Below are 15,922 nucleotides of genomic sequence, written 5' to 3'. Positions count from 1 at the left end.
AAAGCTTGCGCCACTAAACTAAACCCGGCAGATTTATGGCCAACGATGGCTACCGATGGATGGGTTTTGTGGTCTCTCTCGCTTCTGGTTTAATGTTTCATTATCGGGCGACGCTTATCATCGTTAGCTTCACCGTTAACCGATGGCTATCCGCTGTCATTATTATGCGCAGCTCGGTGCACACGCCATCGCGATGGAGGTGATAATGATGATGGCAGGTGTAATCGCTCATCAGAGAGCCATGCCCCCGCAACCGAAACAGTTTAAGAAATAATCGAACACCTTGTCAAGTCGATTTACTTTAGCTGTGGTTTCACATTTATTTGCGACACTTTCTCCTGGCTTTCTCTCTCACTATCTCTCTCTCTTGACCACCCTATATAGCACACTTTGTTTATTGTCCTTCCTGCCTGTCGGCCTTCGGTTGCATAGGTTTAAGAGCTTAAAAAAATACAACGCCTTCAACGCACACACATTACGAATAGAGTATATCTATGTGGTAAGCTTAATGTACAAAAGAACTACAAAAAACATTTTGTTTACGGTTTAAACTTAACAGCGAAAGCTTAAGAAAACCTAACTTTAAACTAGGAGTGGAGCTAAGCCTAAGAACTAAAGTATCTAAAAACGATTAAGCGGTAAGAGGGAAGGTAGGCTTTTTAGGGAAAATGGTTTAGGGGTTCGGAGAAACCAATTAAACTGTTTCTTTTTATTTTTACAAACATTAACGGCTAGCTAAACATTATAAAACTATATAGTAAGCACTCGAAAATACTTGGAATCTGTTTCTTTTTTGGCAAAAACACAATCAAAAGTCACACACGCACACTCACTCGCACACACAACATTTGCCACGAACATCTGTATACATATCGGTATATATCTGTATATCTGTATATCGGTTTATCTGTATATCTGTATATATATGGAGATAGGTGTATAGTCTTTTAACCAGCATAGCATTGGTAGGCTAGTGTAGTAATCATAGTGGATAAGGTAGCTTTACAACGACGGATAGTTGGGTGCCTTGGCCTTTTTTTGTAGTTTTGTATTCGAAAAATGCAGCGAAGCTTTTTGTTGGGTTTGCCGGAACCGGAAATAAAAACCCCGGTAGCCGTAACGCCTAGTAGAAGGACTCATGGGATCCATCCAAACACTGGCTGGCCATGTGCAGGGTGAGTGCCTGATAGGGCAGTGGTTTTCCCATACTCAGGTTGGCGGTCACATAAACCAGGTAACTGGAGCCCGGCATCAGGTTGAGTATAGTCTCCGTTTCGATGTTATCGGGACTGAAAAGGATATAAGTATAACATCCAAGTCCTCAATATCCTATTGAAACTCAAAACCCACCTTGGTTGCCTCTCCCGGCAGGTCATCCACTCAAAGTTCCTGTACTGCATCACCCGCTTGGGCACAAAGTCCATGCAGTAGTTGGTGGAATCCACCACACTGCGATTACGCTGCGGCAGATTGAACACTATGATGCAGTAGCTAAAAGTCCGGAAATTGAAATATATTATATCTAAAAATCCTTAATCTCAAAGTCTTACCTCAATTCCCGCTCATCTGGCGAGCCATTCCAGGCTATGGTGGCCCTATTGCATCTCGTTCGCACATTGAAAACGCTCGCATTCTGCGGCAAGTCGGGCAAATCCCGGAACCGTGGTTCGCTGCTCAGGGCCACCTGGAAGAAATACATATTCCTTCTTAGGTATCCTTAAAATTTCACAATTTTCCAAGGACTCTTACCAACACTTTCTGGGCGCGGAAGGCCTCATCCTCATTGCTGGGCTCGAAGCGCATCAAATACCGCTCGCCCGGCTGCACGCCCTTCTGCCTGATGTAGGTGGGACTGTAGAAGGCTTCCGTCCTGCCCACCTCACTTCGCTGGCGAAGCAACCGTACCCGAATCTCGCTCCCTGAGCAGGGTATGAGGAGATGCCTCACAAATGGTTCCGCCACTTGCGGCGGCGTTGGCGGCACCTTGAAGCTGTACACCTGCTTCCCATGCTGGCCACCGATCTTGAGCAGGAGCAGTGCCTGCTGCCTCAAGGCCAGCGGCTGGGTGCGATTAAAGCTCACCTGGCTGCTGGCCAGACGCAAAGTGAGATTCTGGCGCGTCTGATGGACCCCAAACAGATCCAACTGATAGGTACTCCTTGGATGCAGGCGACGCAGCATTTGCTGGCGCCGCTTCCCCGTACAAACGACATGCAGATTCTGGCGAGGATTTAGTCGTCGCTCCCGCTGCGGGGGTGTGGCCCAGACCAGGTCCAAGGGATTTCCAGCAGAGCAGCTGGGAGCCATATGCCGCTGGTCCATATAGGTGGACACCGCCTCACAGAAATTGGCTAAGGATATTAGCGGTGAGTCTGACGTCAGGCGCTGGATTACCAGGCAATAGTGCATGGCATGGTAGTCGAACTTGCTAAAAGGATTGGGAGTACATAAACAATAAATCTAATTTGTTTTAACATTTAAAATATATTTAATTAAATTCCACTCTATTATCCTGCATACTTTTAGGTTGAATTCATGCCAAACTACCACTCACCTTCTGTCCCACTTGACAATCATCTCGCGCTTCCGCACTCGGTTCTGGGTACGGATGCCAATCCTGTGCGTGGCATTGAGCAGCGGCCAGTCCCTCTGCGGATGCTCCGCCAGAGCGTCCACCTTGAGAGCGCCGCTGTGGCGGGCCAGCACAAAGAGATCATAGTGACCGCGCAGGGCGCAGGGCAGAACCAGGCTGCCCACAGCCACACCTGGCCCAGGTGGAGCGGCTGCCGGTCGCAGTAGATTCGCTGCAAGGAGGCAGAAGCCGGTGCTTAATGGCTACAACTGGACGAAGGCCAAGGAATCGGACTTACCTGTGCGATTGTAGTACATCTTGCGGCCCACGGGCGCCGAAAAGCGAATCGTCAGCGGCGTCGAGGCGTTCAGGTTCAACACAAATCTGCAAAACGAGATGAAGGCGGCTTTTGAGGGGCGGAGTAAGTGAGCTGTTAACGCCCTTTGTCAAAAATGATGACACTAAATTATCACACGCAATTTGTTTTGCCGCCTGTCTGGGACCCCGGACGAACTGAGCCAAATGAGTCAGCGGCTTTGGTAAGTTACCCTGGCCAAAAAAAAGGGTAGCTTTGCTAATGGTACATCTTAAGGAAGATATCCCTGACTTGGTTGTAATTTACGATTTTATACATGTTTCTCTTGACACATTATATTTTAATCATGAAGGTATATATTTCTAATCCTCTTAAGAGAATTTTTCCTCAAAATCCAAAAATTATAGATAATATTCAGTTCATATATTGGATATTATCTATATATTAAGAATGTGTTAAATCGTATTCTGTGTGAAATATTAAACTTTTACAAATAAAAGTGATATAGTTTACACTACACTTAGTTTGAATCATGATAAATAAGTTACCAAGAATTAATATTTAAATATGCTTTAAATAGTATGTAAATTATTATTGATTATATTTTCAATATTTCAAGATGTGAAATATAAGAAATTTAAGATTTAATGTAAAGCGCTTTTATTGGAATATTATATAGAACTTTTCAAGTCGATATTCATCCTAACTTAATTTCATAAAAGCTACTTTTAATATGTATTTTTAAGTTTAAACTCTTCCATCAGAAATTTCAAAGGGTATCCCCGACTCGACTGGCACAATGATTCCCATCCCCGAACTTTGTTTATCCATCTTTTTTGCTCCGAAGCTGTTGCAACTTTGTTACAGCCAAAGATTGAGTTCAAGTCCCCTGGGCAGCGGCCTGTATGCTCTGGCCTGCCAGCATTTTGTATTGTAATTAAATGCGAAATTTACGAGCAATTTTTCTAATGACAAACTGCTAAGACAAATGAGCTCGCCGATACACCCACACCCGCACACACACACACACACAAAGAGACATACAGGATGTCTAGGATGCACTGCGGCCCAAACAAAATGGAGAAGGAGGAGCTTGGTAGCAGGATGGCCATTGCAGCAAATGACTCATTGACTTGGCTTATGGCCGGCCATCTCGAGTTTTATTTTTATGACCGGCTACTTCCGGCCAACGCCATCTCCCCAGCTATTGACCATCATCCCCCGCAACCGGGCCAGAGTCGGTCGTATATATTTCTTTTTTGGCCGCCCTGCCAAAAGGTTCCGCCGCTTCCCAGCGGATCCGAATCGGATCGGATTGATGGAGTGTTTTAATGCATTTGCGACCATTGTTGCCGGCGGCGGCGGCGCCTTGTCGACTGAGCAAATATTTGCTTTAATTTAAGCCTTGCATGTTGCAATGGCGATTGTTTGTCATTCGTTCGGGTTCGGGTCCGGGCCATATCCTTGTTGTCTGCTCTGCACGATGATGACAGCAGTCAATTATACAAGGCAAACAACATCAGCCAAAGACGAAAGTTGAATGCGCTCTTGGTCTTTGGGAGGAAGTGATTTAATGGCCACTTGACCAGGCCCCCAAAAAGTAAGTGGGTAAGTAGGTAGTAATATTACTGCATTTATGCAGTAATAAAGTTTATGGTTTATGGAGAGAAAATGGCTCTTTAAGTTTATGAAGAAAGTTAATTTAATTGAATCATTTTATTTTATATTATATGGGATCTATATAAAATTGTATAGTGGTAACTAGGGTTTAGTTTTTGATTAGAAGTTAATCTATACTCTATTGCAGAACGCCATATTTATTTTTAAGAAGTGATTATTATTTATTTAGGATTCTATTATTAGACTCTAGAAAACGTGCTCAAAATAAATATTTACTATTTTAAAAACGTCTCTAAATAATATTTAAATTCCTAACTTTTAAACTCTCCTAAACTGTCTAGCTCACCCATCTTTTGGCAGGGCATCCATCGTGTATAACATGCACCACAAAATTCACACCCTCTGCAGTTAATTCGCAATTGTCGAACCTGACAGACACGACAATGATGATTACACCACGTAATCACCTGAGTGTCATCCTCCCATTACTCCAGCTCTTGGAACTGGGCATGGGAATAGTGAATCCCTCGAATGAGACAGCCAACACGGTGATCTATATGCTGCCGGCCAAGGATATTGGACCAGAGGTTTGGCGTGCCGGAGTCGATTGCCTGGATAGCTTTGCGCAGATCTTCTTCTATAGGAAACCCGCTGAGAGATTCACCAGAGCCTACAACCTTATGCTGACCCATGCCTTCAATCTCTCCAGTCCGGCTGACCAGATCCAGGAGGGTTTCAGCAAGCGTATCAACGAGGCAGCAACGGATCCTACGGAACCAAGGAGAGGGGAACTCTTCCAGATGAGAGTGGTCACCGATCATACTCGCAATGAGCGGAGCAAGATTTTCGGTGCCCTGATCTACACGGATAACTATGTGATCATTGTGGACTCAGTTGAGCGTCTACTCAGCCTGATGAGTCGCTTTGTGAGCAAGATGCGCTCCTGGAATCCGGGAGCCCGCTTTCTGGTGCTCTTCCACAATCCGCACATGCGTAATAGACCCTGGACCGTGGCCTCCCAGATCTTCAACGAACTGATGCACAGCTTCTATGTACATCGCGTGGCCCTGCTCTATGCCAACTCCTCCATGGACTACAATTTGCTGGTCAATGATTACTACAGCAATGTGGATTGCCGGATTTTAAGTGTCCAAAGTGTGGGTCAGTGTCACGATGGAGAGCTATACCCCAGTCCCAATGCCGTGCATGCTTCTATGTTGGATTATACGGCGGGATTTAGTCCTGCATATTGCACCTTCTATGTTTGTGCCTCGATCTCGGCACCGTTTGTAGAGGCCGACTGCGTGGCGGGTCTGGAGATGAGGATACTGGGGTTTATGAGGAATCGAATGCGGTTTAATGTGAGTTAAATCCCCAGAATAACAACAATGTTAAGCCTTCCTTTATCCTTCCAGGTAAATCAAACTTGCAGCACAGAGTCTCGTGGAGAGATAGACAATAATGGCGTATGGAATGGCTTACTAGGAAGGCTAACTGACAACGAATGCGACTTCGTTATTGGCGGCTTCTACCCGGACAACGAGGTGGCCGACTTCTTTTGGGGCTCCGATACCTATCTTCAGGATGCGCACACTTGGTACATAAAGGTGGCAGACCGCCGACCCGCCTGGCAGGCAATGGTCGGGATCTTTGAGCCCACCACCTGGACCGCATTCATCTTGGTGCAGCTGCTCAGCTGGTGTTCCTGGTTCGCCTTTGTCAAGTTGCTACCGGAACCAAGGTACTACCAACAGATTAGCCTGACGGCCATCAACAGCATGGCCGTGGCGATTGGCATTGCAGTTCAAGAACGTCCCATATGTGGGGCCACGCGGGTCTTCTTCGTCGCCCTTACCTTGTACGGCCTCAATGTGGTGGCCATCTATTCGTCCAAGATGATTGGAACGTTCCAGGATCCCGGCTACCTCCATCAACTGGACGAAATCACAGAAGTGGTGGAAGCTGGCATTCCCTATGGCGGTCATGAGGAGAGTCGTGATTGGTTCGAGAACGACGACGACATGTGGATCTTCAATGGTTACAACATCTCACCGGAGTTTACTCCGAAGACAAATAACCTGGAGGCCGTAAAGTGGGGTCATCGCTGCATCCTCAGTAATCGGATGTACACGTTGCAGAGTCCTCTGGCCGATGACATCTATGCGTTTGAACAGAATGTCTTCAGCAGTCCGCTGCAGATGATCATGAAGGCAGGGTTTCCCTTTCTCTTCGAGATGAACAGCATCATCCGGCTGATGCGAGATGTGGGCATCTTTCAAAAGATCGATGCCGATTTCCGTTACAACAACACGTACTTAAACAGGATCAACAAGATGAGGCCACACTTTGCAGACACTGCCATTGTACTGACCACGGAACATCTCAAGGGACCCTTTTTCATCCTGGTGGTGGGCATCTTTTGTGCCGGCCTCACGTTTCTCGGAGAGCTAATCACTCGGCATTGGCGCTGCCAGGTGGTCACCAGGAAGCAGCAGGACAGGATTAAGCCAAGCAAAAAGAAGAAACGTGGCAAGGGTAAGGCTAAGAGAAAGGTTAAATGGAACAAGGGATTTCAGGGTGGCAATACCATCCAAGTTCAAGTGGCTCCAGTTGTACGATTTACGCCAGTCAAGCGACGCAAAGTTTTCTAGGGACAAACAAGAGCCAAGAGAGCCAAGGGAGAAACTAACCCAAACTAATGCCCCTTCTCCTCCTTCCTCCTGCCTGCCTGCCTGCCTGCTGCGATAAAAATTGACTCAATTCACATAAATTTACAATTGAGAGACACTGACTGTGACTCTGAGACTCCTCACTCCCAACTAGAGACTCCATCTTGCCCCCTTTGGTGCCCCGTCTGCGTCTGCGTCTGGGTGTTCTTCTGTCTGGTCCGTGGTCTGGTCTGGTCTAGTCTCCTCTGCTCAGTTCTGTTACTTTTCACGCGAAATACTTAAAATCAGAGACGAAATTCTATTTTTGCAACAATCACCACAGGCAAAGGCAGGGAGTCCGTCCGTGTCCCGTGCCGGCACGGTGCCGATGCCGATGCCGGTGCCGGTGCCTCTTCCTCCTCTGGGAGGCGGCTACACCCTAGCTGGTGGCTTGCTGCTTTCCGCAAATTGACAATCAGCTTCAGCTTTTCCCCAAAACTGAGAAAAGTCCAGAGCGAAAACAGAGATAAAGAACGAGTTAAGCAGATATTCCCATAAGTGGCGCATTCGCTGATTGCACAGGAAGTTACTGCAATGCCATGCAGTTTCGAGCCAAACAAATATCGCGCCAATATCAGATGGCACAAGTTTTGGAATTGAAAATATCACAAATGAAATTGGAAAGCATATATAGAGAGCCAGAGTGAAGATAGAAAGTTTTCTTGTCGAATTATGTGAGTTACAGGATATAAATTCGTAAATATCTCTCGGAATCCCATTTAATCGATAATGCTTTTTGGGAGAAAAATAAAGTAGTAAGCTTTCTTATTTTCAAATTGATTGCTATTCAGTTTAGTTGTCTAGATTATTATTTAGAAAATATAAGATATTAAAAAGATTAAACATATAAAATAGATGCTTATTAAAATGATTTAAAGGTGACAATTAAAACAAAGTGATGAGACGCAGCAACATCCAAGTTGATTAGTTTGTTTTTATTATATAGAATTAAAATTTTAGTCAGAAGCTTGTTAAAATATGAAGAAGTCATTTCCGACCCTATCGTTAAAACTTTCAAAAATTTTAAAAATTTGAATTTTCTTAAACTTTAAATTAAGTATGCAGATTTATTAACCTAATGAAAACTAACACAGGAATACTTTTCGCATTAAATTTAAAGCTTTTATTACTTAGTTCTGAGTCTTTTAAAATTGGATGTATCTACAAAATTGTCATATAAATAAAGATCCATAGAATGCAAATATTTTAAGCTTAGTTAAAAAGTTAGTTTCCCTTTTTAAAATACATAAAATAAATAAGCAAATGTTCAAGTTTAAGCTTGCATTTCCAAGGTGGAAAAGCGGAACATAGAAGACAAGTGCAGCAGGTTTTTCCTTTCCACTTATTTTCTGACAAATACAATCTGTAAGTAATCTGTATTATAACCTAGTCTCAACTTACTTCAAAGAAATGTAAGCGAAAACACTCATTCTAAAATAAACTTTACACCTCAAGTTAATTTTCTAAATACCAATTTAAAAATTCCTCTGGAAACCATATTTCATTTAAAAATGTACAAGAACAATTTGCAAATATAAGATTGTCGATAAATCAGTTTTCTTCTTTCAGAAAAATCGCATTAAATTATATTTTCCCCTTCGGGAACCTTCCCTAACCTTCCCCAACTTGTTAAAGCCATTTATCATATGTTTTCATTAATGGATAGATCTTCTTTTGCCCGACATTGAGTGCTTTTGAATTACTCATTCATTTTAATGAAAGTCTCATCCATCCATCTCGCATTTCACCCCTGTGATCCTGGCAAAGACTATAGCAATTATTTGATAGCTCTATCACTGATTATGGGAAGTGATTCACACCCAAATCAACCAAATAATAAAAACAATGCCCCGTCATAGAAAGACACACTCAATTACTCACACACACCGAGAGCACTTAGTGTTTGTAATTTGAAAATTGCGCTTCCCTAACGTTGATTTATATTTTCCCCTTCTTATTTTGTTTTGGGGAAATTTTAGACTATTGAACTATGGTGCGTTGAGGAGACATGTGAGATGAGACATCGTCTTGATGGGATGCCGTCTGACTAAGAGACCTCAAATCGAGCGACGCCCCTGTGTCTGTTCTGTTCTGTTTGGTTCTGTCGATTCCGAGTCCCATTCCTATACTTTATTTTTTTTCTGATTCCGATTCCAATTTCAGCGACTCACAATCAGTCTGCCACCGTCTCGACCGAGTATTTTCGTACTCTGTCAAGTGCTAAAAATATAGATACTATACCATTCGTAGGAGATCTTTTCTTGGCGGCGCAAAAAGCAAAAAGCATTTGCCGCGAATGATGACGACGTACTAGCATTGGGGGGGCATTGGTCATTGTGCGAAATTTTCGAGGCGCAGCAAGGTCTGCGTAGTTTTGGTTAAAACCAAGCCGAAACACACACTGGGAATTATGCTCCGCATTTTATGGCAATTTGTTGTAGTCACTGTAGTTGCTGTTGTGGCTCCTTTGATGCGCTTACAAATAAATAGTTTCACGCCATAAAGCCGCACAGGCTAAGAGAGATGGAGGCGGTGGAGGTGGAGGTGGCTAGTGGCTGGCCGGGCAATAAAAGTTGTTTACATCGCCTGAGCCTGCGGCGCACATAAAAATGCAACGCCAACAACAATCAAACAACAACAGCATCAACATATTAACAACATTTTGCCTTCATTCCACCATACAAAAATGGTGGGGTAGCAGGGCTTACCTAGTGCCCCTGGAGTGTGTATGTGACGGGGCTTCAAGTTTATTTAATAATTATATATATTATTTAATTAGAAGAATATTAGTGTATCTTTTCTAGTAAAACTTAAGCCTTTTTTCATAACAATCATAAAATTATTAACTAGATTTTATGGCGAAATCTGAAACTGATTAATAGGGGTCTAGAAAAGACAAATCCTCTGACAAAAATATAGCACTCAATATCATTTGTATTTATGATACGAATATTAGATATAATTCAATAATTACTATCAACAAATATAGAATATAATACATTAAATGCATAAATATTTAACAATGCGTTTTATATTATTATTATTATTATTATTATTATTGCTCCTATAATCAAACGGAATATCCAATAATCACTAGACATTTACATATTAAAATAACAAATATTGATTTATCTATCGACTTTGTTTTCAAACATCAATAAGAATTGGTTAATAAACAAGCTAACACATTCCTAAGCTAAATCAAGATGTTAAGAGTAATTGTTTTATGTGGTTTAACTTCAACTATAAATGTTTAATATTTAATAAGTACTGTTAACTCAAAGTTCAAATTTATTCAAGGTAATTTTTGTAAATTGAATACCAAAAGAACTTAAGAAACTAAACCAGAACTGTATTCAAACTTCTGTAAGGTAAGAGGTATTTCCCCGTCGAGCATATTCCAAAATGCACAATCACATTTTTTACAGTTTTGGGGTTTATTTTGATTTGAGGCCACTGACTGGCCTGGACTGTCGGGCGAAACTAGCGAGCGGGTGCCACAGGTGGCAGCCAGTGGCATCCGCGTCCACGTTGATCGAGCTCCGAATGCGAGTCGCGGAATTGAGCATTGGGAACTGCGAATCGGAAAATGGGAGTGGGAATGGGAATGGGAACGGGAGCGCGTATTGCGCCGTCGAATTAAGTCGTAAAATTAATATTTATGATTTGTTTGTGCAAAAATATTAACGCTTGCGCCTTGATTGGCAGGCCCAAGGCGGGGGAGCGACGGACTGTGACCGGTTGGAAGGATATGCACGAGGCCCACTTCGCCATAGGAATGGGTATCGGAATGGGGAATGGGCATTGCTGATTCTAGCGAAACGCTTAATGGCTGCACGCGCCATAAACGCGATATTTGCCATTGCCACTTTTTTTGCTCAGCCAACTCGCTCCTTTTCACACGCTCAGCAAACTAGGGGAAACTCGAGCCAAACGTCACGTACTCTGGTTCTGGCTTTGTGGCACTGGATCTGGGATCTCGGATACCCAGATCACCACCGCAGTCTCCAAGCCGAGTCGGTGGTCACTTGAGCTCCACTTGGGCAATTGGAGCTCCCTCTCTCTCGCAGCATCATTTAAACATGTACACAGCATCATTTGTATATAGAGTACAGGAAAAACGAGAGGAAAAAACTGGGGGAAAAAGAACCGAAAAAAGGAGTTGACGACAAACCACGACATTAATTTGAATGTTTGCCGGCATTCTATGGCAAATGATCGAGTGTTATACGAGCCCCGGGCTTCCTTCCACTCTGCCCCACCCTGCAGCACGGTTGCACGTTCTGCACTGGAGATGATGGAAACTGAAATCCCGGGACCATCACAGCCTAAGCGAAAACGTGACGGGCCGCTTTTGACCCAGGCCCAAGCTGGTGGCCCCGCCGGAAACCAATGAAAAAGTAGAAGAGATGAAAAAATTCGGAATGTTACTCATACGCCACGTGCAACTCAAAGGGGAACGAACAGTGGCTCATTGTTGCCAAGGGAGCTTAAGTTAAATCGCGATATTTAAGCTATACGAGATTTATAGGTTTTGAAAAAGGTTTTGTATTGAAATGTTTGGTAAAGCTTAAATATTATATTTCAGGTATAATTAATGAGACTTTTATTTAAATAAAAATTAAGCCATGAAGTAATCCCACAAAAAAACGGTAAACTAATTCATAAACTTGCTGGAAGTATTTTAAAAAGTTGAGGCTTCTATAAATGTTTTAATACTTTTTAAATTGATTAATATATGTGATTAAGATATATGGTAGAAAAAACTTGTCATTTTGCCAAATTACACTTGATCTAAGCAAATCAAAGATTAAATTCCATACTTCTTAATAATTTTAGTAACATTTCTAGCATTGTTTATATCTTCTTAGGACTATCTCCATTTCCTTAGGTATTAATGGATTAAGTTAAGCATCTCAAGCTTCACAAAGCATCTTCTTTTCTTCCCATTTAATGCCCATTTTCCCACTACCCCCCCTCTATTCACCAATAGTTTAATAGATTTTGGAAAAGTTTACTATGAAATCAGAAGCCAGTGTGCGATGTGTGGCAGCTGTGAAGGCAACAAAAACTCGCACACTAGACAAGAAGGAGAGATGTGGCTAACACACACACACTCGCAGTACACACACACACTGTGCACGTTTATGGACAACTGTAAAAAATCTCTGGCCGTAGCGAGTTTTTTTGTTTGGCCAGCCACACGTCGTGGTTATAAATTATTTTCTTTTTTTATTTTTTTCCCCTTCTTCCTTCTCGGAGGCGCCCCTAAGTTCGGGTTTTTGGTTTTGGCCATCTTCCGTATTTGTTTGGCCATAATTTGATTTGTGTGGCAGGCGGCGTCGCCAGCGCACTTAGCCATATTGCACCGTACTACAACTACTCACCGCTTCTTCTGTCGCTCCGCCAGAGCAATGTGCATGGGCACATCCACATAGAGGTCCTCCACATCATCGATGTCCTTCAGCATCTTGCGGTAACGCTGCAGCGACGGACAGCGTTGCGGCGACACCGGCGTCGCCCTGGCCGTTGGCAATGTCTCCGCATTGGGATCACGATTTTGGACCAAGAGCGGTTGCAGCAGCTCGGTGGAGTCCAGGATAATCCGGTTGCTGGCCAGCGGTGAGTGAGAGATCTCGGCTAGAAGCGGCGGGCTGAGCAGCACCAGCAGCAGGAGCTCCACTCCTGGCAGCATGGCTTGCGGTATTTTGTTTATTTATTTGATTTGTTGTATTAATTTTTCACTTTTTAGTGTTGAGTTTTTCTGGGTATTTAAGTGAGAGTTTGTTGCTGGTTAAATTAATATTGAAATGAACTTGGTTTTAGAGATTTTTAAGAGAGATTTGTGATCGAAAACTAAGGTGCATTTCCCACTCGTAAATATCCTTTTATATTTTAAGAATCAGGTAACATTTTTGGCTACTTTCCCCTTGTCTTTTAACTGCTTATTAGCCCATTGAAATCACCATAAAGTAACTAATAAAACTCAGCAGTTAATTCCCTAAAGTGTGTCCCGACTTTAAGCCAAAAATCCAGTAAGCCGAATAACCTAGAAACTCCTACTCCCCTCGACTGATGCCAGGCAACAGTGTCTCAAAGCAACTCTTGTCTCTGCCCTCCGTTCCTGCTCCTCCTCCTGCTGCTGTGGCTCCTTCTGTGTCCTCTGCACAATTAAGGCCTGTCAAACCTTTGACACACGTCGCCTGCTCAGCTCAAAGCTCCTTTTTCACCCCACGACAATTTCTTTGATGCTTGTGCTCTGCCCCCCCAAAAAAAAAAAACCAAAATCAAGAAAAATAAAAGGAAAAAAGAAAACACATTTTAGGGGGAGTAAAGCTGTGCGTGGTCGGCTCCTCTCTTCTTGGTGAGTTTTTTTGGGGCAAGCAATTAATTGGGGGCTGCTGCAGTGAATCGATTCTCGGAACTGTTAGATTTGCTAATTGCGACTGCCCGCCCGTTGACCTTTCCCCCCGCCCAATACCCAAAAAAAAACCATTTAATTAAGGTTCTGCGAATTTGCGTGTGCCGCAACAATTGGCCAAAGGGGATTGTGATTCCCCTTGGGGGATGATGGTGTGCCAGTGTGCCTATAAAGCGTTCTTTGGGGGCTGTGCCACCACCACCACCTGTGGCTGTGGCACACACACGAGCAATTAGCCGAGGGCACACGCACACGAGACGAGAGCTTTACTCTTACGCTTCGAATTCGTTTACACTATATTTTTTGATTCACTATTTTTTACGCGTATTTTGATTTTGCAACAGCGGCATGCATAGTTGGAATACTTTTAGCGGGCTTTTTTGCCGGGTACAATCCGAAGCACACTCGCTCCCTCTCTTACACACGCGACACACACACGGCTCACTGGGTGGCTACACACGTTTCCCGGGCTCCGTGCGGCGCACACACGGCACTTTACGGAAGTCTGGCTGCTGTTTCCGTCGTATTTCGTCCGCCTGCCTTGACGTGCGGACGCAAAATGCCGAGAGTCGTGCGCAAAGAAAGCCAAAAAGCCCGAGCGTTGAGAGCAAGAAGCGACTGCGATTCAGTGATGGCGGAAAATTTAGGAAGCAAAAATTTGCTAGATGTGGGAAAATTCATCAATTTTCAACAATTACTCAAAAAGTAATTAGTTCAAATAAATATATTAATTAATCTAGGCTTAATCATGTTTCTTTTATTAACCCCTTTTTTCGAACCGTTTTCAGATATAGTAGAAACTATGCGCGTTGCACATCCATTGGTTGAACTCAAAATCAAAACATTTTGTTTATACATTTATTATATTTAAGCCCAATTACAATATACAGGAAAATAATATTTATAATTTATATCCTTATACCTTATATCTTTCTAATTTATTATTGTTCGTAATCGAAATAAGTATACAAAGTACATAGGTACAAATTCTAAAATAATTACCCTTCAAATAAAGTTGTAAAAAATTACAAATAATTAATTTGGACATACATATTAAAATTTTATAGATTTTTCACAAAAAACCATTTCACAATTTAAATTGAAGTTACCTTATTTAGCAACAAAACTGCTAAAATGGCAGCACTTCTGCCACTGCGACTGCGACGCCAACGCTGGCCGAGGCAGCGACGGCAACTGAGGCAGCGACCGAAGAAGGCCCCACTAAGACCCGAAGACGACACGAAGTCTCCCCCACGCACATACACACACACACACATAAACAGTCTCAAATAAGCGTAAGACAAAAAAGTCCTAAAAGCATATTAAAAAGAATGAAAGCCTTCTGCCGACTGAGAAATACCCTAGAGGTAATATCCTTTTAATAAATAAATAAAGGTTTTTTAAGTATTTAAAAAAATATATATATTTTTTCCATAATCAATATTGCCAAGCTAAGCATTATTTGTAGACACCAGCCTAAGAAATACTATATCTTCCCCTAGTCTTATCAGTGAAGAATATGAACTTTGTGTTAATAAGCTCCAAGCTAATCATTGCCTAATATAATTGAATAATGTACATATACATATATATTGTAACCTCTGGTTCAACAAACCAATAAGCATATACGAACGGGCCTTAAATTATGCACTTCAAATATTAATTAATCTGGGTTTATGTATATACTACGAAGTTCTAAAAGTTAATTATTATTATTTTTATAGTTTTAAAGATTTATGTTGAGGCAAAACATGAATAAATACCAAAAGTAGTATTACAAGGATATATATTATTTCTAGATTAGGAACTGTTAAACAAAACATAATTTTATTTCACATTTAAGAGGTTTTATTTTCAATGATGCTTAAAATCTCTTCAAAAATACCCTATACCCTTTAGCAATACAATTAAAGGGTATTAAGCTCACACAAACAATACACATTCAATACATTTTCTTTTTTGTTTTGCCTTAATTAATGTTTTTGCTTTGGGCCTGCCCCATTGATGGCTTGTGTGTTGGTTTTTTGTTTTCTTTTCTTATTATTATTATTTTTTTTTTTTGTCGCGCCAACATTTTTTGATTTTTGAATTTCGTTTTCAATGAAAACCAGAACAGAACAAGAGAGGAGAATCCAAATCAGAATCAGAACCAGAATCAGTCGAATATCATGATGTGCGTTTGCTTTTTTTATGTGCGACACGTGACTTTCAGTGCAAACATTGAGCGCCACTCGGCCGCATCTTGGTTACATCCCCCGGGGATCCCCCCATCCCGGCCGACCGCA

The 15,922-nt window shown here is 42.3% G+C and overlaps 2 protein-coding genes across 4 annotated transcripts; one reads left to right on the top strand and one right to left on the bottom strand.

The window, feature by feature from the left end:
- Window positions 1-291: 291 nt before the first annotated feature.
- Window positions 292-14,201, bottom strand: nord (neuron derived neurotrophic factor nord). Of its 3 annotated transcripts, none has more exons than XM_020943283.2 (8): window positions 13,914-14,201; window positions 12,604-13,006; window positions 2,871-2,956; window positions 2,555-2,804; window positions 1,750-2,428; window positions 1,551-1,684; window positions 1,351-1,491; window positions 292-1,289 (listed from the first exon to the last, which is right to left on the bottom strand). In XM_020943283.2, exons 2-8 carry the CDS (start codon window positions 12,909-12,911, stop codon window positions 1,124-1,126), a joined length of 1,764 nt encoding a protein of 587 aa, XP_020798942.2. In that variant the 5' UTR covers window positions 12,912-13,006; window positions 13,914-14,201; the 3' UTR covers window positions 292-1,123. The 3 variants fall into 3 exon arrangements, with proteins under 3 accessions (XP_020798942.2, XP_020798951.2, XP_086685200.1); XM_020943292.2 differs by having other exon boundaries at window positions 12,604-12,980; XM_086829074.1 differs by having other exon boundaries at window positions 14,003-14,197.
- On the top strand, window positions 5,051-7,282 carry Ir60a (Ionotropic receptor 60a). The gene is made up of 2 exons (XM_020943272.2): window positions 5,051-5,869; window positions 5,924-7,282. The coding sequence occupies exons 1-2, from the start codon at window positions 5,066-5,068 to the stop codon at window positions 7,157-7,159; spliced, it is 2,040 nt and encodes a 679-aa protein (XP_020798931.2). The 5' UTR covers window positions 5,051-5,065; the 3' UTR covers window positions 7,160-7,282.
- Window positions 14,202-15,922: the final 1,721 nt, after the last annotated feature.

This window comes from Drosophila serrata, unplaced genomic scaffold (genome assembly GCF_035046125.1).
Source record: "Drosophila serrata isolate PLE 108 unplaced genomic scaffold, ASM3504612v1 contig_184, whole genome shotgun sequence".
Taxonomy (NCBI): Eukaryota; Metazoa; Arthropoda; class Insecta; order Diptera; family Drosophilidae; genus Drosophila; species Drosophila serrata.
Note: the sequence above shows the minus strand (reverse complement) of the source record. Positions and strands in the feature narration are given on the sequence as shown.

Bases quoted from the DNA above. Each gene is read 5' to 3' on its own strand.
- Ir60a (XM_020943272.2), top strand. From the start codon at position 5,066: ATGCTGCCGGCCAAGGATATTGGACCAGAGGTTTGGCGTGCCGGAGTC. The intron at 5,870-5,923 runs GTGAGTTAAATC...TTATCCTTCCAG, and splicing joins GGAATCGAATGCGGTTTAAT to GTAAATCAAACTTGCAGCAC.
- nord (XM_020943283.2), bottom strand. From the start codon at position 12,911: ATGCTGCCAGGAGTGGAGCTCCTGCTGCTGGTGCTGCTCAGCCCGCCG. The intron at 1,685-1,749 runs GTAAGAGTCCTT...TATTTCTTCCAG, and splicing joins TCCGCGCCCAGAAAGTGTTG to GTGGCCCTGAGCAGCGAACC. The intron at 1,492-1,550 runs GTAAGACTTTGA...CCGGACTTTTAG, and splicing joins CCAGATGAGCGGGAATTGAG to CTACTGCATCATAGTGTTCA.